A 22,363-nucleotide genomic window follows, 5' to 3' on the forward strand; every position below is an offset into this window, starting at 1 on the left:
GAGGAGTGGTCCAGGAGGTCCTTGTCAGGCACACCTACTAGTCTACTGGCCTATGTGCATTACATCTACAGGCTGTAATGTAGCCAGTTTTTCAGCACAGACATCAGAATAGTTCCATTCCATGTTTCTCTTCATTTCTGATATGAAAACAGCGTAAATACATTACATCAGACTCATAGCGAGAAACGGCTGCCAATTGGAATGTACCTTCCATTCTACCATACCACACCATGTACCTTACATTCTACCATACCACATACCCAAATGTGTTTGATAGTACATACTGAGTTAAATACTGAATGAGGTCTTCTATTGTCTTGCCTACATACTGAGTTTTTAGTACTAATCCAGCAGAATTCTCATCTTTGTCCTGTGGCAGAAAACATAGAGGTAATTCCATGTACATGTCAGTGGTGTGTGTGAGTATGTGAGACAGGTCTTCTAAGTGGCCGTCTTGCTGTACATGTTTGAGATCTTATCCTGGAAGACCCTGCGGATGTCCACTCGTCTGCTCTTCAGAGTGGGGGTAAGAAGGCCGTTGCTAACACTAAACATCTCTGTATGCAGGTGCAGGTCCTTCACCTGAGAGGAGGGAGAGATGGAGAAAGACCACAAAACTGTCATTGTCACAGTCTTTATGATGAGTTATGGACCGAGACCAGTAGTTACTGTATTTCAAGGGATAGGTTGTGGTGTACGACTCCAGGATTCTGGGAGTTGACTCCGACTCCTGCAGAGTCGATGTCATTCTTCTCCCTCTCAAAATTGGAGTTGACTCTGACTCTGGAGACTCTTAAGAGTCGAGAGTCGACAATTTTTGGGTCAACAACTCCCCACCACTAGGGATAGGGACTTGTTCTACCATGGCAGCATTTGGCAATTCATATCACTAAGCATGTTGGAGATTCCTCACCTGCTCAAATGACTTAAGCCCCGCCTCCTTCCCCACAGCTGTCATGTCTTCCAACACTGCTTTCTTTACATCCTGTCATGAGAGAAAAACTCAATCAATTATTTTGGAATTGTGACTGTGTCATAGCAGCACATATTCAAACAGAGCAGATGGTGTACTGTGTGAGCCAGGCTGATATCACATACTGGATTCTGGCAGAGCTCTTCATAGGATCCAATGATCCCCTGCTCTTTAGCCCAGTCAGTGAACACCTCTGGGTCTGGCACAACAATGCCAATCAGGTGAGACTGGAACCATGAAACACACACAGGGAGAGCCATTCAAGCCTTAGAGCAATGTGTTTTTAAAGCATTCTTTAAAATATATTTGAACAAAAAGAACCCACAGCAAGAATAAATCAGGCTGTGTTCCACAGTACCTGTAGGCTGTCTCCATGCACAAAAACCTGTAGCACGGGAACACAGCGCATGTAGACGTTCTCTATCTTCTCAGGGGCGATGTACTCTCCCTGGGACAGCTTGAAGATGTGCTTCTTCCTGTCGATAATGCGGAGTGTCCCATTCTAACAGTAAAAAAAAAACAAAGGAAAAAAACATGAAATTCTATGAAATTCTATTTGTCTGACAGATGTATTGGCAATATCTATTGATCCGCGATCACACTTTTGTAACCCAGCTCACCGGAAGCCACTGGCCCACATCCCCACTGTGCAGCCAGCCATCACTGTCCAGGGCCTCAGCGGTCTTCTCCTCATCCTTCAGATACCCCCGGAATACACTGTGACCACGGATACAGATCTAACGCATCAAAGAGGCAGAAACCATGTTAACAAAGGGAGAGCAGAATAATGATTAACATCAAGAGCCAGACGGAGACATTTTAGCAGTAATATGTCCCTTTTCACCACCTACCTCTCCCTCCCCGTTCTTAGCATAGTAGTTCATCTCTGGGATATCAGCCAGCTTCACCATGGCACAGGGCAGAGGGGCACCAACATGGCCTAAAAGAGACAGAGAGAGACAGAGAACACCAGAATAAATAACACAGACAGGGACCACAGACCACCCTTCAAAAAAAAAAAAAAAGTCAGGTTGTCATAAAGTGAGCTGTAGCTGGAGTCAGTGTCTTACCTGCACTCCAGTCTCCTGGCATGGAGAAGGTGCAGCCAGCTGTGCATTCAGTCTGTCCGTAACCCTCGAAGATCTGCACATAGCAGCAAGCACATAACCTCACACACACACACTCCCAACATAATATACACACACACAGCTAGACTAAGCTCCAGACAGGCGTTCTCTCACCAGACAGCCCAGAGTGGCCCTGAGGAAGGACAGTACGGTGGGGGAGATGGGGGCTGACGCCGTCAGGATGAACCTCAGATTTCCCCCTAGATTGGCCTGAAACAGAATGGATTAGAATCCTACCTAACAGAGTCATCTAAAAGTGGAGACTATACAGTAGTCTGTACCTTAGGTTGTATTGTGTAGAGAGTAGCATCACTGAGGTAACTGACCTGAATCTTGTTGAATACCAGCCTGTCCCACAAACTGTTGTTGCGCACAACCCCACTGCTGAGCTCTGCCTGCTTCCTCCTCACAGCATAGTGCAGCACTGCCCGTCTCAAGGGGGACGTCACGGAGCCCAAGATCTACAGACAGACAGACATACATAAGAAAACTACTGGGAAACAACAGTCTCAACTGCAGAGAGTGGATATTATGTCAGTAAGAATGAGAGAGATAAGAATGTCAGTAAGTGCTTTTTGTCTCATCTGCTGACCTTGTCGTATATGCGATTGAGTAAGCGTGGCACCACAGGGAAGAAGGTGGGTTTAAGAGTCTTGATATCGTCCATAAGCAGGGAGATATCCCCCTGGTAGAATCCCACCCTGGCCCCATGACAGAACATGGACAACTGAGACAAAGACGGGATGATTTATAGCACTGACATGCATACACAATAGACAACACGTAGAATGGCTCATACTGTCAAAAGAGAGTTAACTACCTGAATCATCCGCTCAAACATGTGGGCAAGGGGCAGGTATGAGATGGACACATCCTCTTGACGAATCACAAATGACCCCTGAGAAATTAAGGGTAAGAATATAGCATAAAACAGCTCACAGTGGGTAATAAGGAAGACATACAAGCAATTACAACAGCAATTACATGTGTAGTTTATCTTTTACAAGGACAACTGAGTAAACTATTTAGCATTACAAGGGCAATCAAATATCTAATTTATACTACATTAAGACAGCAGGGGTTGAAACCGACAGAGGGATGAAGAGAGATACAGTGGAAAGTAAAAAAATGCACATAGCCATGAAACTCCTCTCAATTAGAGGAGGAGGAGAGAGCTTGAACAGACCTCCAGGATCTTAATGACAGAGGAGGTGTTGGAGGCGATGTTGCCGTGGGTGATCATGGCTCCCTTGGGCTTCCCTGGCCAAATAAACAACACAGAGTTTGGAGGAGGGCATTATAGCTGTAGCATGGGAATCTATTTCATAACATAATGAGAGGTTGTCAGTGGGCCCCAATAGGCACATTCCTAGAAGCGTGGGTAAATTCCTAAGTACAGCATATGATTAACATGCAGGTGGGGCATTTGAGGAATCGTCGGGAGTTCTAGAAGAATATACAGTACCTGTAGTTCCACTGGTGAAGCACACCACTGCCAGGTCCTGGGGCTGGGGTGGCTGCAGCACACAGACAGAGAATGAATAGAGAAAGAACAGCAAAGAAAACAGCAGTAAAGGGGTCAAAACTGAGAGCTGAAGGGAGCTTTAAGGGAGCAGGGTTGTGTCTTGTGTTTAACAAACGAAAACTAATCCTATGACAAATGATTGTTCTGTAATGGTTACTAAATACTTGTATCTGGTATCTGAGAAAGGATGAAAACTCACCATAGGATCTTTGAGGTTCTGTCGTCCTAGGTCCTGTAGTATACACATACACACAATCGCACTGAGATTAATGACACAGCTCCAAAATAAAAAATAAACCAAATAAGCAGACATCCACCTCATTTTGTCATCATAACATTGGCTGGTCTTGTCCTCCATTATTATGTTGACAGTTTCACCATCCCTCTCTCACCATGAGCTGTGCGAGTTGTAGAATCTCCACTCCACAGTCCTTCCCCCTCTCCACCACGGCATCGCTGCAGGCATTGAAGAGCACGAGGCAAGAGAGAGTGGGCGTCTCACCCTTCTCCTTATTCTCCAGGAGTGACACTGCCTTCTCCTCACGGTCACAGATCACCAGGGAGATCTCCGCTAACAGATAAACAGTGATAAGAGTATGCCAGTGGTATTGGAGTGCATTGATTATGTTCTCCCATATATCATCATGTTTTGTGGCAGTGTATTGGCCTCTTACCCAGGTTGAGGATATGGACCATGGCCTCCACACCCAGAGTGTCATACAGGGGCACCACTGCCATAGAGAAGGTGTAGCAGGCCAGCTCTGAGATGATCCACTACAGCCAGCAGAGGGAGACATAGCAACACTATTAGACTCAGCAGGCACCCAGACTCTTTCCTATTTGAGGCTGGTTGGTTGCCACTACAGTCCTGGAGATTGGAGAGTTGCCTGCCTGGAGAGTAAACATCACCACACTACAATAGAAGTGACGGAACAGGTACCTCTGGTCTATTCTGTGCAAATATTCCAATAAACTGCTGAGGGTTTGGTTGGCAGCCTTTGGCCAACAGCCCAGAGCCCAGCACCTGAGCCTGTTCAGCCACCTACATACAACACAGGATAAAGGACAGGTAGTCAGCAACAATAACCATCATCATCATCATCATCATCATCTGAATAGATGGAATGAAACGTGCTTGAATACACAGTACAACCATAATGGTGACAGTCATACAAGACCAAATATATCCACAAGACCTGGGTGTAGGGGATCCACTGGTATGGTTCCCCAGGCTTCCTGAAGCCAAGGCATGGTCCGTCCCCTGCCACCCCCAGTCCTCTCTGGAACATGTCATAGGCTGTCCTAGTGTCCTCATAGTAGAACTCCAGCAGGGAGTTGTCCTTGAGAAGAGCGGAGCGCCTCCAACTGGGATCTCCCTGCGATATACACACACACACACACACACACACACACACACACACACACACACACACACACACACACACACACACACACACACACACACACACACACACACACACACACACACACACACACACAGAGACAGACAGACAGACAGAGTGAGAGACATATACCTACTGTAAGAATATGAACATAGTGAATTATAACTACTATCTGATACACAAACAAACATAAACAGATAACAGAAAACACTGAACATGACTGTCTCACCTGTATGGGGATAGACTGGGCATGTAGATCACAGGGAGGACGCATGGGCCGAGGGCGGGTCACCAGCCAGTATGCAGTGAAGGAGGCCAGAGCCCCGATGCCCAGCAGGGAAGAGGGGGACAGGGAGAGGGAGGAGAGGGAGAAAGAGGAGGAAAGAGGGAGTGAGGGGAGAAGGCTCCAGAAGTCCTCACCTTCAGGCACTTTAACTCCCCCGCTGGAGCTAAGGGACCGTAACCACTCCTGAAAATGCATAGCTGAGGAAGAGGAGAAAGAGAGAAAAAGAGAGAAGTGCCTGCTTGAGTGAATGAGTCCGGGAGAAATACGTAGGTAATGAGAGTACCAGAGAAGGGGCAGCAATTACATGTAGGAATTCTCTGCAAAGTTGTTGAAAGGCGCACACAAAAGTCCTATTGTGTTTCCCAAACAGAACATGAAGCATCTGCTGCAAACAGAAAAGGGCACTTCATCCTACGAGTGTTTCTCACTATTGCCAGAATATAGGCATATTCTCCAACATAACCTCCAATGGCAAAATGTAGATAACATTCTAGTTTAAAGAAATGAGGAGGGTAAGGTTTATGAAACAAACGAAAATGAAACTGACTGAAATCATAACAGAGGAAAATAGATATAACTAACAATAAAACTACAACAAAAGCAGAAAGTCACTAAATAAATAAGTAGAGCAACACCCTGTTTAGGTCTTGTCTAAAAGTCCAGCTGAGCCACATTGGCCTGCAAGCTGGGCGGAAAGAGAGAGAAAGAGGAGAGAAAGGGAATGTCTGGGGTGTATAGAGAAGCTAGGAGAGAGACTCGGAAGTAATCATGATTGGCTAAACAGAAACAGGCGCTGAGGTTACTCTCAGTCATGCCAAAAGAGATGGAGCTAGAGAGGGGAGAGAGAAGAAAGAGAGCTGAAAAAGAGTCTGGATGCGTACAGTAACAAGGTTTGGTGGCGAGATGGGGTGAGGGCCCATAGGTCCACCCCTCATGTTCCCCTGCCAGAGAGTGGGTCACTCTGTTCACAACCAAACCAGAATGTAAGAGGAAAAAAACATGGGAACACAATTAGTTTAAACAGCCAAACAAACTCTTAAATCTCCTAAACCTTTCATTCACACCCGCTCTTGTCTTCTGAAGTCACCTCTGTCCTTCAAAACTATTAGTTTCCCCCTTTAACTTTCACTCATAATTCACTTCACCAAATAAATCCCCCTCCCCCTCCTCCATACCCCTCAACCTCTCACCCACTTCCTTCCCCCCTTCTTCCAAAAGTAAAGGGGATAAAGAGTGATGTAACCCCCCTCTCCTGCAGTCTTTAAACCAAACCCACCACGTCTCAGTTCCCTCCCCTGGGGGATAAAATGACCAAAGCACCATCATTCTTACCCTCTAAACAGTTTCCTAAACCTCCTCAAAACATTGACCAAAATGTATTTAATTTAGAGAATAATACTGTCAAAACTGTCAGAACGAATATAAAATGTCTAGGTCTTTATTTTGTTGTCACATAATTCCAGTATCTCTTTAATCACAATCGACAAATGTGATTAGTAGAATGCTGTCACCAGACAAAATAATAAATGAATAGCAAAACAATTGTGATAAATTACAAGTGATGCATCACAATAGAAGCTAACACCTGCTGAAAAGCAGATGCAGTTTTAAAGGTCCCCATGGTTCCTTTGAGGTAAACAAAGAGGAGAAAAATGGGCTTTTGAGAGATGGCATATTAAAAAATGATGGTTCACTGAGAAGAGAATATCCCCCTCTGTCTCCCCCTCTCTCTTCATCTAGACTGTAGTATTCTCCCTTCCTCCCTCACTCCCATTCAAAATGGCCATTGTCAGAGCCAAACAGTGACTATTGTGCTCCCCTGGCACTCAGCCCCATGCACAGCTGAGACAAAGGGAATAATAGAGACATGTGAAAAAGACTAAACAGTTACTAAGCAAATCATCTACCTAAGATGGATTGCTTACACCTATATTCACAAACGTAACCTCTTTCAGACCACTTTGTTAAGGCAGTAAGGCAACTTTCAATTTCTGTGTCTGTGTAAAATATTGCTGAAGAGCAGCTCTTTGGAGGAACAAAATTCACACAAATGATATAGCTTTATTTTTTCCCTTAGTTTAAAAAACGCCAATCTGGAATTAATTTCCTACAAACTGCATGGTAAGGTATACCATATAACACCAACAGTGAGTTTCAAAAGGAGGGAAGTGGCAGACACTTAACAGACGCCCAGAGGCAGTTTGCATGTCTGTGCATATACACTCCTGCTGGCAAGCAAAGACAAAGCTAAACACCAAATCAACACGTAGGCCTACTCCAGTAGAAACCCAAGCACACTACGTGTAACTCTCTTTGAAGGGAAAACAACAACCATTTGACTTGAATGTTGATGAGGGTCTAAGCAGTGTTGTATTGTACCCCTTTTCACAATAATACCGGTAATATAAGGACTTTTGTTCCTTCACATCTGTCCCTTGGATTACTTGTCCAAGAACAGAGGTAAATAGTGGAATGTGGTAGGCCAAGGTCTTCCTAATCAAGGATTAATCTAGGATTAATTCCAGTCGTTTCCTGTGATCAAAAGCAAACCACCACAGTACAAAAAACTCTAAATTGTATTTTGTGTGAGCAGCACATGGCATAGTGGCTTACAGACCATCACTGATGAAAGAAAAATGGCAGGGAATGTTATTCTCTGACCCAGAAAACTACAGGGGGTGAGAGAGGGAGGGAGAGGCGGCTGCATTTCATAGCACCATACCAGCAAGTCCAGTACATTTTGCACTGTTTCCATGTGGCCAGAGAAGTGAGGGGTCTGAAAAGAGATGGGAGAGCACAGGGGACATGTGAGGTTAGTGAGTGAGTGAGAGAGAAAGGGGGAGAGAATGAAATGCTCGGGTGTTTTCCGGCTGCAATTCCCAAATGAAGCGTGAAGAACACGAACACACAGAGCCACAATGAGGTATTGGGAAGGGGAAATGAGATGGAGAGGAAGAAAAGAGACAGGCTATGCGTCATGATGATGGGCTGGGAAGATTAACTGTCCAAGAGCAGAGCAGAGACCTTTCCTCAACACAGATTCAGAGAACACAGGATATCTTTCATAGCCACTCATAAGAGCATCATTACTCTCAGAGTGTCAGTTAAAGATGGATTGGAATTTAACCAATCAACATCTCTAATGACTCCTGTCAGCCCAATGTTTATCTTTTGACCAGAAAATGTAACAATTTTATCATGAATACTTAACATACAACTATTTGAAATCCTCTCTATTTTCATCACAAAATTGTCCAAGGATATTCCTCCAAAACAACCTGCTCTCTCTGAAATAAAACCTGCAGCTCTCTGGTGAATTGGCTAGTGTGTTTTTGTGCATGAATGAGCACACAAACATTAGCTGTCTACACTAGAGTATACCTTCAAAGTCTGACACTACTGAAACTGGGAAACAGTATGCCAACACAGTCGCGAGTGATGCACGATGCGAGTGATGCACAGTCATGAGGCTGGTGCATTCCAGAAGCATGGACAACTTTTAAGAGGTTGCCCATGGTTTCTATAGACACTCAGACATCAAGACACAATGCCCATGCAAAAACAAACTCCAAGCAGACATATGGAATCATGCAGGCATGATACAGTCTGGTGACTACGAGTACAGCATGAACTGTCATTCAAAAGGAATTCCAAAGAACCCCTAGACTTACTATAAATTGTTTTTTTTCCAGATGGCCAACTGTTTCAAAGAATAGCAATTATCTTTGTTGAGAAAAAAGGAACAACCACATAATTGTGCTCAAGATTACTCCCACTCACAAACTGGAGTCTTAAACACAAACAGAGTACACTCAAGTTTCTTTTTCAAATATGCCCTAAAAACAGTATTAACTGTAGGCCTACTGTAAATGCAGGGGTCATACTGTGTATAATCAATGGACAGTTTAAAATCCACCGTCCCTACATTAGCTTTGCAGTTATCCATAGTGTTAATAGTTTGTCAAATGCTACAATGTTACAAAAAAATCGAGAAAGTGTGCTCAATATTAGTACTCTTATTTATCGATGCTAAATTGTATGCGTCATATTCATATCAAACACACCTCGCAATTGACAGTTTAGTGCACAGAAACTTTTAAATGTACTCTATTGTATAGCAGCCTATATATAACTTTTGCAGTGTGGCGAAGTAGGCTGTAGTTAGAACAGTTTACTGCACTTATTGTGTGCAAGATTGTAGCGGATAGAGGACTTTTCAAGTGCAGTTTAGGAATTAGTTTAGCAAGCCAAAAGGCAACCGACTCTTACCTGAATAAAATCTGGGTCATCCGATTTTCTTCAGATTGTGATTCCCTACTTCAGCAGGGAGATGCAGCGAAGTCCCGACCTGCCACCACATGCCAAAAGCCACTCCACGCAATTCCGCCCAAACCCATTTTCTTAGACTGACGTCAGCTTGAATACACCATCATTAGAGAAAAAGCAATTGAGTAAGAAATGTGGCATATTTTGAATGGTTGCCGTAATTAAAAACAAATGTAAAATCAAACAGTATGTGCAATTAAACCACAATAATTGTACAAATAGGCCTGGCTTATAATGTTGAATTCAAAATAAAATGTCGATAACTTTTGTATACACAAATACACAGTAAAAAAATAACCTATAGGCCTACTCACATAATTAGCCATCAACATTCACTTCTTAAACACAGAATAAAAGAATCTTGAACACAGTGTGATTCTCGGTCTCAGTTTAATCAATTTCTTTGAAAATCAGAATATTCTGATCAGTTCATTTGTGTCATTCTAACCAGATTAAATCAATCAGAAGTCCTTGTCCCAGTCTGACTCCTCCACCGCTGATGATTTGTCAAGGTTGTCAGTGAAAGGGTCACATTTGCTGTCTTCCAAGTGACTGTTGAACTGTAAGATAATAGTGTTCAGGAAAATTGTAATGCCAAATTTACTCTGGCAAATGCAAATCTACATCAAACATATTATCCAACAACATGCAGTCTGCAATGGCCTTATACCACAACTACAGCTGAGGACTATGTTGTCTTTTGACTAAAATGTGCACAATGTCCCTGTCTCCCTCTCATATACTGTAGGTAGCCTATATCTTACCTTGGGTATGATTGGTGGGGGCAAAGTGCCTTTGCAAAGTCCTTCCCAGTTGAATCCTTCAAACCATCTAAGAGTAATAGCAAAAGACCAAACAATAACCAATAGCAGTGGCACAGTCTACACTGTAAAAAAATATTGTGCTTGCTCTACTTAAAAAAAAGTGAGGCAACTATTTGCATTAGCTTTTTAAGTATTACCAACAAGCCTGCGTTTTATGAATGATATACTTAGCTTTTAGTAGAAAACCAACAGTTTCAGTCATTATTGTAAACTGGATCTACTTATTTTTTCTAGTCCAGAACTCTACTTGTAAATTTGATTTACTGAATTTTTCTGATTAGTTACTTATCGTATCCAGTATCATGAAACATATTTTTATTTAAGTTCCTAATGTCATTTTGTTTTACATCCTACTAAAAAAGGTGATGCAAATAGTTCAATTTTCTTATATATTATAAATATTACTCTGTTACTCAGGGTTCTTCAAAGGGTGCCGCTCTTTGAATTTGAATATGACTTATGATTATTTAGATATTTAGCTTGAAAACTTTGTTAACCTTGGGGTGAAACTTCCACAGTCAGTTCAGGGTGATTGGACGAACAGAAAGGCAGGAGTTCAACATGTAATTAACAGTAAACATGTCTAGTCTCATTCTATGTGGACTGTTAACAAAGTTTTCAAGCTAAATATTTAAAATCAATATTTAGTCATTTACAGTACTTGTATTTTGCTCAATAGTTAGGTTTGCCTGGTAAATATTACAGGTCATAATTGAACTCCAACATCCTTTCACCAGTCACTACTGCTTCACTCAGTGTAACCCGTGCAGATTAACCTCTTAATTGTTTTGATCTTTCTATACCTCCCCTCTCTCATCTATCCATCCTCTCTTTCATCTATCCATTAATCTATCTATTCAACCAACCTATCTCACTTTCTTTCAACTACCCAGAATATCTTCATCAACCCTCATAAAAGCTTTCTGATCCCTATTAAACTTTTTAAACTATTCAGCTTTAACTCCAAAAACTCTCATCTGGTTAACTAACCAACTTTCCCACTCTCAACCACTCAACTAACCAACTCTCTACTACCCCTGGCTCATCCTATCTATCTATCTATCTATCTATCTATCTATCTATCTATCTATCTATCTATCTATCTATCTATCTATGTATCTATCTATCTATCTATCTATCTATCTATCTAACATTCTATCTATGATTTTCTAACATACTATCTATAAAACCTTATATCTATGTAACCTTTCAACTGCCTAGCCATCATCCTTTCACCAGTCACTAGTACTGATTAACCTCTTCATTGTTTTGACCTTTCCTCTCTTTCATCTATCCATTCATCCATCCAGTCAACCAATCTAACCAACCTCTCACTTTCTTTCAACTACCCAGAACATCTTCATCAACCCTGATAAAAGCTTTCTGATACCTATTCAACCTTTTAAATTATTAAGTATTTTATAACTCAAAAAACTCATCCAGTTAACCAATCAACTCTACCACTCTCAACCATTCAACCAACCAACTCTCTACCCACTCCAATGAAGTACACAAGGCTCATCCTATCTATCTATATATCTATCTAACATCCTATCCATCCAACCAACCAAACCATATCTAACTTTATCCGCTACCATAATAAGACTCTCACTTTCTATCAACAACCCAGAAAATCTATCTATCTATTGAAACATCTTCAAACCTTTTCCACTACCAAAATAAGACTTTGTAAGCCCACAAAGTTTCTTCTGGAACTTTTTTTTTCTAGTTCTTATTATTCAAATTCTTCAGATTTTTCGGCATGCTACTCCTCCTACAGCTTTTAAGCTATTCACATCAATTCAACTTTAAAACATGCAGAGAGGTCTAACTTGAGTTGCTTGCATTTATAAACTATTCAGCTTTTTGTAACTCAAAACCTCCATTCTTTTAACATGGTGGAATGTTGACCGATTTTATCTATCTATCTATCTATCTATCTATCTATCTATCTATCTATCTATCTATCTATGACCTCCTAACATATTATCTAACCTATCTTTCCAACCATATCTAACATTTTAACTACCTAGCACCATCCTTTCTTCCTTTCACCAGTCTACTGCTTCACTCAGTATAATCTATACTGATTATCTATCTATACGTCCCCTCTCATCTATCCATCCTCTCTTTCATCTATCCATTCATTCATTCATTCATCCATCCATCCATCCATCCATCCATCCATCCATCCATCCAAAAACAAACCATTTTTAACTTCACTTTGTCTACCATAATAAGACTATTTCACTTTCTTTCAACTACCCAGAAAATATTATCAACCCTGATAAAAGCTTTCTGATACCTATTAAACTTTTTTGTAACTCCAAAAACTCTAATCCGGTTAACCAACCAACTCTACACCCACTCCACTGAACTACCCAACCTTACAACATTCTATTTAACTAATCTTCTATCTAACCCATACTGATTAACCTCAAAATGTTTATCTATCTATACTTAACTTCTCTCATCTATCCATCCTCTCTATCTATCTATCTATCATTCTCTCATCTATCTTTCCATCTATCTATATGTCTATATAACTAAATAACTAACTATCATGTAACAATTCATTCATCCAACCATGTGTTTTGTTGGGTGGTATCTTTTGATATGACAGAACTCGTACACGTCATGACAGTTGCAGTTAAGTAAATCTATAAATATCAGAAGTAAATGTAACATAATATGTATTAGTAGATGCAATAGTAGAAACTGGCTAAGTTGAATATTTATTTCTGAATATGATGTTTGTGGAACAAATGAAAATTAAGTACCGTACTAGAAATATTCAGGTAAAGACAGAAACTTTAATTTTCTTGTTCAAAATCATAGATTTTTGGGAGTTATCTTTACTAAGCCCCTGAGTCATGTTTTACAGCGTAGAAATGTTTTCATATCAGCCTTTCATCTTACTTGTGCTTCTGGATGTCCTTGGCCCCATTTCTTTGATTACCGAGTCTCTCTGAGGGGTTGCTCCTGAGAGGCGAGGACAGAGACATGACTCTTCACACAACTGATAACTAAATGAATGTGATTCTAAACATTAAATGTGAATTCAGTCTTTCGTACTGTATGTCCCACCTGCAGAGCTTCTTAATGAGGCTTGCAGCACTCCTGCTGATGGTTTTAGGGAATTCAACAAGGTCGATCCCACGGATGGTGTCAGTGAATGTCCTCATGGGGTCAGGGCCACAAAATGGGACACTGGAACCGTAGAGATTGGGAGAAACATTAAAGAGGATCACTCAAAAGGATATGAAAACAACATGAAAAATGAAGCTCTGGAGAGAAATAACAACTGTAATCAATCAGTCAATCAATTAATGACATAATCTCACTTTCCACTCAGCAGCTCAAACACAAAGACACCCAGAGACCAGAGATCTGCAGACACACTGTGGCCCTTGTTCAGGATAATCTCAGGGGCCATATATCCAGGTGTCCCACAAAATGTCCAGGTTTTCTTCCCCAAGCCTACCTTCTTAGCACAACCAAATCCCACCTATGAAGGGCAGAGGGCAGTAGAGTAATAAATAAGTACTAAACAGATGCCTTTGAGTTGGTAAATGAATCAACAGGTTAGGTTGTGTGGTGTATTCTATTCTCATCTATGCATGAGAAACCATGCATCTTTGCTGTGCTGTATAATGCAATGGATTCATTTGTAGTTGTACCACTTTGGCATATCCACTCTTGTCCAGAACAACATTTTCAGGCTTGAGATCCCTGTAGGTGATACCATGGCAGTGCAGGAAGATGAGAGCCTCAACAACACAAGCAGTGTAGAAACGTGTAGTGGTGTCATCAAACAAGCCTCTGAAACAGAGAAACAACAGTACACCCACGCAGTCAATAACCACTAGTGACCACAAAATAATGAGGGACAGTGCTGTTATGCCCTACTAAGAGGTTATTAAACTCCATGAATTCAATCAATATCCATTTGCCAATACTATTATGCAAGCCATGGAGAAAGGTGTTACATCATGAACAATGACCATCAAATTAATACACAAGCATAATGCATAAACACATGTAAAAATCTGTGCAGTAAAATACACACATTTTTTGCTTTTGTATTATTTAGATGTGTGAGGTGTAGGGCCATTATCAGTACCTGTCTGTTAGTAGACTCCAGAGCTCACCTCCGAGACAGGCCTCAGTCAGCATGTACAGACACTTAGCGTCTCTGAATGTACGATGTAGCCTGGGAGCAGCAAAGGAGACGCTATTTATCAATTACACCACATTATCACTTTTAGAAGCATCAACATAATGAGAAACATGCTGTGCAGTCAAGCTGTTTTCATCCTTGAGCTAGAATGTGAAAGTCGGGTCATTGGTGCACCAGTCTGAGTTTGAGTTGATGATTGGTTGGTGGGTGCACACCTGACAATGAATGGACAATGAGTGTCCATGAGGATGTGTCTCTCCCTCAGGATGTGCTCCTGTTGGCCAGAGCTCAGGATCTGACGCTTCCTTAGAACCCTCATGGCGAAGGGACACCTGATGTTCTTCAGCTGCACCTGGAGGAGGTGCACATAGTTAACACATCAACAGCATGTAGGTCAATCCAATTATTACAACATAGAACCTAGAAAAGCACACTTCACTGGGAAGCTGTCCCCTTGATTGTGGTTAATTATAAGGGACACCAGGGTGACTAAACAATCACCCAGGGAGAACATGGACACAGTGCTACGTTTGACATGCTGCTAGCTCCTACAGTAACTCACCAGCTCCACATGACCGATTTCCTCCACCCCTAGATGGCAGATGACTTGGAAATCACTGAGAGAAGTGTTGGAGAGGAGAGCATCTTCCTCTGACCTGCTCACACGTAAAAGAGGAGTTAGCATATGTTGCTTTATGTTCATGTACTGTGTGTACATTGCTCATATTTATGATGCAAACAGAGAGAAATAAATGGCTACTTACTTGACTTTGGGTTCGCTGCCCTGTTGCACATCGTGACTGTCATCCACCAAACCTCCTACTATCTTTTTGAAAGACCTGAAAATGAGCGATATGGTCTCAGATCTCTGGAAAGATATTGTAACATTTACGCCTCCTAACCATCTGATAATTAAATAATAAATACAAAATCAATATTATGTAAGTCATTTTTTTCTGTGGTGGGGCATTGTGTGCCTCAACTATTATAGGAGATGAGAGAACAATATTCTGAACAACAATTTGTAGTCCGAATGGATCACTTACTCTCTATCCACAGCCAAGCATGTGACACTACCAGCAGCAATCACATTCACTGTCCGCACATCTTCTCTAGAGACAGAAGGAAAAAAGGTCTGAAAGCTATAACAATAGCATGCAAAATTAAGCAACAGCATTGACACCATGCAGACACAAATTAGCTTCTCTCTCTAAGGATTATTCTCAAACAAATGTGTAACGTGAAATGCTGTGTAGGATTGATTACTATAATTTTCAAAAAGCTATTGAGCTTGATATTTTCATTAAGAATTTGCATATTGTATTTGTCACTAGCACCCACTGTCCAATTGATTGTGGTTGATTATGAGGAACACCATGATGAGTAAACACAATCACACAGTGTGAGCATGTCTCACTCCCCTGAGGATGCTGTCAATCAAACATGGACAATGTTGGCGCATCAACACACAAATATACACTCACTGAACACTTTATTAGGAACACCTGTACACCTTCTCATGGTGGAGGTGGTGTAATGATGTGGGGAATGTTTTCTTGGCACACTTTGGGCCCGTTAGTACCAATAAATCATAACTTGAATGCCACAGCCTATTTGAGTATTGTTGCTGACCATGTGCATCCCTTCATGGACACAATTTACCCATCTTCTAATGGCTACTTCCAGCATGATAATGCACCATGTCACAAAGCAAAAGTTGTCTCAAATTGGTTTCATGAACATGACAGTGAGTTCAGTGTTTTTCAATAGCCTTCCCTGTTATCGGATCTGAATCTAATAGAACACCTTTGGGATGTGGTAGAACGAGAGATTCACAGCTTGAAAGTGCACCTGAAAAATCTGCAGGAATTGTGTGATGCAATCATGTCATCATGGACCAGAATCTCAGAGGAATGTTTCCAACATCTTGTGGAATTAATGCCACGAAGAATTGAGGCTGTTTTGAGAGCAAAGGGAGGCCCTAGCCAGTATTAGTATAGTGTTCCTAATAAAGTGTTTGTGAGTGTATACTGTATAATTTGTATAAGCTCTGTCTATTGCACCAACCAGGGCTACAACCTGTATAGTGGTTCAAGCAGATTTGTGATAAGAGAATGAGTGATTCTCCAATGTGGCATGTCTCAATAGATATCAAACGATGTAGCCTAAATGACAAATGTGATGTTAATATGTAAATATCTAAGCGTTGAATAACAGCAATTCAAAAACAATTCATTTTTCATGGTCTCACCCCATCAGTGCTTCCTCTCCAAACCAATGGCCCTCAGAGAGTGTAGACAGGAGTATAGCCTCCTCACTGGCTGACTTCTTTTCTGTCACTTTCACCTTGAGAGGTGCAGACGGGGTAAGGAGTGTTTATCTTTCTTTCTCATGTCAGACTCTTAGCAATGTAGCAGCGCTCCTATTAATTTGCACCATCTGTGCAGGTACAATTGTACCACTAGCTAAATAACACCTGCAGAAGCCTTGTTTTGTAAAATACTTTTTACAGCTTGTTCATTGAGGTTTCATACGAGGCTCAGTCATCCTTATTCTCACCTGTCCCTTGCTGATGATGTAGAAGGTATCACCTGTGGCCCCTTGTCGGATGATGTAATCACCCTCAGTGTGGTGAGTCTGAAGGATGGACCAATAAGAGACAGTGGGGAGGGAGAGAAGAATGTAAAATGGGGATGAGATGGGAGGGATATGATCATTAAAGATAAGAGGGCAAAGGGAACAGGCTGATTATAGAAAGGGATATGTAGATATACAATCTGTGGGATGCTGAGAATCCTGTCAGGTTTATACCATAAACTACTAAAAACAAGGATTCTGTCAGTGGGCTACCAATGCAATGTAAACAGACCAGTAAACTGTATGAAGATAATGTGTATTTGCTGATGTAAAATTGCCAGCTGGATTCTATTTGGAGAATTATGCCTTGGCTACACAATGTTGTGTAACTGAAGTTAAAGAGAACATGTGTATAATAGACAAAGGTTCTGTACCTCCTCCAGAACATCAGACACTTTCATGAGCACATCCTCTGGCAAAGACTGCAGGAAGGGTACCCTGCAGCCAGACAAACATACAGATCAGCAACATGACAACATGATGACAGGCACACATGACACTTCATCCACTGTGGCTAAAAGATAGTGTCATTTTGTGCCAGTGCTACGTGCATACAGTATGGCTGCTCCTTGTCAAGTCAATGCCATCAGGCTGGTGTTCACCTGCAAAAGAGCTCCATGGAACGGGAGAGGCTGCTAAAACCACTCTGCATCATGATAGCCTGGAAGCTCTTACGGTCAATAACCCACAACTTGCTGTCAGCTAGCGCTGCAGAGAAGAGAGAGAGAGAGAGAGAGAGAGAGAGAGAGAGAGAGAGAGAGAGAGAGAGAGAGAGAGAGAGAGAGAGCAAAGCAAAGGGAATGGTAAAGGAGGTTATGTAAATCCCAGGACAAAGAGCTGCACTGCAAACAGATATCTTTTTTTCCGAAAGTATTCAAGATCACATTCCTCCATCTCAGCCTTGCTTATCTTTGTCTGTTCTCCAGAAAGGATAATGGAACTCTGAGGGAGGTGTTGTAAATTAATAATGACCCAGATTAATTGATTCAGTGGTGCTTCCTTCAAACCTATGTCCTGCACTGACTGCACTACTCCAGTAACCTGAGCCCACAACCCACTACCTGTTTCAATTCTGTACTGACTGTGCTCTATGACCAATCACTTGATTATAAGTTGTTAATTAACTCAAAATGTCAAATGAATGACCTCATATCATTGTTGCCAACATTGGTAACCAGGTTTGACACTAAATGCTAAAAATGTAAATGGAATGAATGATGTATTAGCATTGGTTATCAAATGACAGCTCCACCGAACATTGCATTTATGATCTTGGCCTTATAAGTGTATACTATTTGCCATTCTCTTCTAAGAACATCCTGTGTGACCATGAATGTCAGTCTTGAGAGCTTTTATTTCACCTGAACCTTTGTCATAGTGTGGTCCATGAGTCAGACCACAGGAGAGAAAGCTTTATTGATGCTCTCTGACAGCAACAAAGAGAAAGTAATTTCAGGTCAGCAAGGAGAACAAGGCCAATGCAATACCAGGGAAAGGGTCGAGAGAGGGGGATGTGGAAGACAAGAGAAAAGGCTAGGAACCTAAATTGAGAACTGTTGTTGAGCGAACTATCCATAGAACTGAGAATTGGAGAGGGAGATAGACTGTGAGATAAACACAAATTATACAAAGAAACAGTAAACCTGCATTGCACTGAAAGAGAATAAGAAAGGCTTCGATGGAAAAGAGGATAGCAGGAGAGCAAAGGAGACATTGTAAGAGGGACTGAAAGAGTGAAATGAACAGATTTTTCAATTTGCACTGATCCTGTCCATTCCTTTAACCTATTTATTTGTGAATTCAGGTCAGATGTGAATAGCAGTGGTTGGGAGTGCCTGCATTCTCCCAGTGGGCTGAGTCTAGACGTTGTAGGGGAACGATAGCATTTTCCATTGAGAATACCACTGAGAATGTCCTTTGGTCGGTCATGGAGTAACATAAGAAGCATCTATGAACATGATGCACCACTTTACAAATTCAATTTCCATCTAACACAATTTTCGATATGGGAGCGGTAAAAAAAGGAGTGAAATAGAAGAGCTCAGAGGAGAGACAGGAGAGGAGATGCAGTCAGGCAATTCATGAGCCAAAGCAAGATGTGTTTTGTATTCCCCACATCTCAGAATGGAGTATTTGAAGCTGTGATGTTATGTAGGATTTGAAAAATTCCTTTGATAGAAAATTCTACTGAACTTCTCAATCTGACACCAGATATATTGAGCTGTGCCTAGACTGGTCTGAGGAATTGTGCTGCTCTGTAGAAGAAGAATTATTTAGGTCAAGAACTTAAGAACTGAATCTGAATAGAGCAAAACTGTCTGTATTTCTGGGTGGTATATGTGTTGCATATTACATTCACTTCTGATGTTACCAGAATAGATCGACCACACAAGACAATGCCCCACACAGTCCACTATGCTCTGGTACCTGTTATGGTGTCAGGATGGATGCAGTTGAACAGGAGTGCCAATTCTCCAAACACTTTTCCTGGTTCAATTGTGTGTAGCTTCTTAGAATCCTTTGTCACCTCCATCTTCCCTTCTGTTAAAAACACATTTAAATACATTTACATCGAAGCAGCAAACACATCTTGCAATATTGACAACTCAACTAGTACAGTATGTGTGTGTGTGTGTGTGTGTGTGTGTGTGTGTGTGTGTGTGTGCAAGTGTGTGAACGTGTGTGTGTGTGTGTGTGTGTGTGTGTGTGTGTGTGTGTGTGTGTGTGTGTGTGTGTGTGTGTGTATGTGTGTGTGTCTGCCACCCCAGCTGCTGTTGGATCTCCTTCAGAAGAGCATGGAGGAGGAGGAGGAGGAGGAGGATGGTAGTCTAGAAGCCTCCTCTAAGACAGCAGGGTAGCAGCTGAGGAGGTGTGACCACACATTAGCTCAGTACAGCCCAGCCCATTCCATCCCAGTCACACTCTACTCACAGCTTCAGGTGCTGACTGAGAGCGTGACTGACACACTATCAGATGAGCCCAGCTGTCTGGGATATCCATGTGACAGGTAGAGACACTGTCATATCCAACACCACAGCAGAGACAGCCACATTCTGGTGCACAGGTGACAAGAAAAGCTAATTGGATAACCATACCCCAATGTCTGTCACATCAGATATGAGGGGAATAAGAGAAAAGCCTGAGGACTAACACCAATGAGCATTATATATATTTCAAAACCAGGGAAGAGTAGGGCTTGCTGGCCCTGTCCTTGACGGAAGTCTCACCACAAAACAGTATGTATGCCGCTTATCATGCATACCACCGTCTCTCCTTCTCTCCTTCCAGAAACAGGTCATTCTAACATTTCCCCTCATTGCACCAGAAAGCAGAGCCTGTATTAGGCTTAGGAGCATACCAACTCAACTTGAGCCAGAGGGAGAAGGAACAAAGGGAGGTGCTGTGTTCTTGAGGAACACTTACTGGGCACATCTCTGGGCCAATTTAGAAGACCAATAAGCAGCAGCAGAAACATACATTAAAGATGACGGGCAGACTGCTCTTCAATAGTTGGTATCAAGTCAAGGGCCTCATGAATAATTAACAAAAAGCCTAAGGCAATTACTATACATTCAGGGATTTGGGAATACTTGACAAATCAAGAAAAGAACAGCATTTCTGGAAGGGTCTGGAAGTGACTGAATACTATTTATAAAGCACTTTATTCATCTTGCCTTACCTTCTAAAACATAGGCAAGAGTTCCTTTGTCTCCCCCTTTAATGACGCAGCAGCCTTGGTTAACTGTGGCAGGCGACATACAGTCCATTATAGCCAGGACTTGCATGCTTTCCATGTTCTTCAGGAAGTCATTCTCTGAAAAGGCTGTTCGAATCAACTCCTGTGACCTGAGGGAGTAACAAGTGTGGAACAATCAATAACAATAACTTTCGATGTCATTGTGCCTGGTGTTTGACAACAAAAGGTCTAAAGCCTTGAGCTAGGTGTCATAAATCAATAAAACCCATTATTGACTTTTGAGTCTGTGCAGGAACCACTTGATCAGCCTTAAGGGCTTTAGAAGGCACATTTCTCAAGTGGAGCAGGTAAAAGGGAAGGTTGCCAAGGCAAACTATGTCCTTGGTGAGTTTGCTCACTCCTGGCTTTTATTGCAGCCCTGCTGGTTGACCAGTGCAGGTTGCTTTGGGTCCAGAGTGACGGGCTCTGAAAATATGGTCTTTCTTTTGGCTCTCTGGGACTCCTCACACTGTGCAGCATGCCCTGAAATAGACAAAGAGGTAAATTCCACTCTGGTTACTTTATGAAGCAACACACTGCAAAAGATTCACATTCATTTAATATTTAATTATTATCTGACATTTGAGACCTACTCATTGACAAACAAACAAGTATAATAAATAGGGTAGAGCAGAAAAGTATCTGTGTGTATATTATTTACAGGATGGCTTACCTGCATTGGCTGTAGATGATCCTGAGGGTGAGATGCTGGCCCGGTAGCGGTCCAGCTCTCCCTGCAGTCTCCGAATGAGGTCGTCCTTGGCATCCAACTCCAGCTCTAATTCATCAATGAGTGTGTCCCTCTGACGAAGCTCCTCAATCTTAAGCTGCAGGGCAAACTGGAGGTCTCGAAGTGTGCCCATTGCCTCTGGGGAGCAGAGGTGACAGGAGGGTGAATGGTATATCATTTGTTTTTAACAGCATCTCTCTCTCTCTCTCTCTCTCTCTCACACACACACACACACACACACACACACACACACACACACACACACTCTTGCTCTCTATCTGTGTGTGTGTGTGTGTGTGTGTGTGTGTGTGTGTGTGTGTGTGTGTGTGTGTGTGTGTGTGTGTATTGCATGCACTTTCATTTGGATAATGAAACACTGAGTATGATAATGAGATAAAAGGTATGTTAATAGGTTTTGCTGAGGACCTAAAAAACAATTATTTCTGTTAATTTGTTGAATAACGAAATATCATAATTACAATGTAATTATTATTCTTTTTAAAATTATTTTATGTAGATAATTTAAAATTATTATTAAAAAAATGAAATTCGAAAGTTGGTAGACAGCTTTTTGACGATCTACTATATCATGCAACATCATATCAAATAGCAGTGA

At 41.7% G+C, this 22,363-nt stretch overlaps 2 protein-coding genes across 3 annotated transcripts; both read right to left on the reverse strand.

Annotated features, from left to right (window-relative positions):
* Window positions 1-97: 97 nt before the first annotated feature.
* acsl2 (acyl-CoA synthetase long chain family member 2) lies at window positions 98-9,703 on the reverse strand. 2 transcript variants are annotated; one of them, XM_083674157.1, is made up of 21 exons: window positions 9,584-9,662; window positions 6,196-6,275; window positions 5,258-5,511; window positions 4,822-5,001; window positions 4,566-4,667; window positions 4,300-4,399; window positions 4,018-4,196; window positions 3,825-3,857; window positions 3,566-3,617; window positions 3,287-3,360; window positions 2,921-2,998; window positions 2,693-2,827; window positions 2,427-2,561; window positions 2,215-2,310; window positions 2,044-2,116; window positions 1,825-1,913; window positions 1,594-1,710; window positions 1,332-1,475; window positions 1,099-1,200; window positions 914-985; window positions 98-582 (listed from the first exon to the last, which is right to left on the reverse strand). In XM_083674157.1, the coding sequence occupies exons 1-21, from the start codon at window positions 9,601-9,603 to the stop codon at window positions 442-444; spliced, it is 2,256 nt and encodes a 751-aa protein (XP_083530283.1). In that variant the 5' UTR covers window positions 9,604-9,662; the 3' UTR covers window positions 98-441. The 2 variants fall into 2 exon arrangements, with proteins under 2 accessions (XP_083530283.1, XP_083530284.1); XM_083674158.1 differs by lacking the exon at window positions 6,196-6,275 and having other exon boundaries at window positions 9,584-9,703.
* Window positions 9,704-10,101: 398 nt separating this feature from the next.
* prkg1l (protein kinase cGMP-dependent 1, like) lies at window positions 10,102-21,880 on the reverse strand (the record flags this gene model as incomplete). The annotated part of the gene is made up of 19 exons (XM_083673707.1): window positions 10,102-10,200; window positions 10,405-10,471; window positions 13,384-13,446; window positions 13,552-13,674; window positions 13,809-13,972; window positions 14,145-14,286; window positions 14,588-14,677; window positions 14,860-14,996; window positions 15,207-15,300; window positions 15,409-15,483; window positions 15,691-15,756; window positions 16,896-16,990; window positions 17,204-17,281; window positions 17,656-17,719; window positions 17,884-17,989; window positions 19,709-19,822; window positions 20,961-21,127; window positions 21,377-21,500; window positions 21,691-21,880. 19 exons carry the CDS (start codon window positions 21,878-21,880, stop codon window positions 10,102-10,104), a joined length of 2,058 nt encoding a protein of 685 aa, XP_083529833.1.
* Between the last annotated feature and the right edge of the window lie 483 nt (window positions 21,881-22,363).

This window comes from Argentina silus (genome assembly GCF_951799395.1).
Source record: "Argentina silus genome assembly, chromosome: 7".
Classification (NCBI taxonomy): Eukaryota; Metazoa; Chordata; class Actinopteri; order Argentiniformes; family Argentinidae; genus Argentina; species Argentina silus.

Coding starts and splice junctions, on each gene's coding strand:
- acsl2 (XM_083674157.1), bottom strand. CDS start 9,603: ATGACCCAGATTTTATTCAG. Junction 4,668..4,821: donor AGTGGATCCCCTACACCCAG/GTCTTGTGGATA, acceptor TGTTGTATGTAG/GTGGCTGAACAGGCTCAGGT. Junction 2,999..3,286: donor CTGTCATTAAGATCCTGGAG/GTCTGTTCAAGC, acceptor TTAATTTCTCAG/GGGTCATTTGTGATTCGTCA.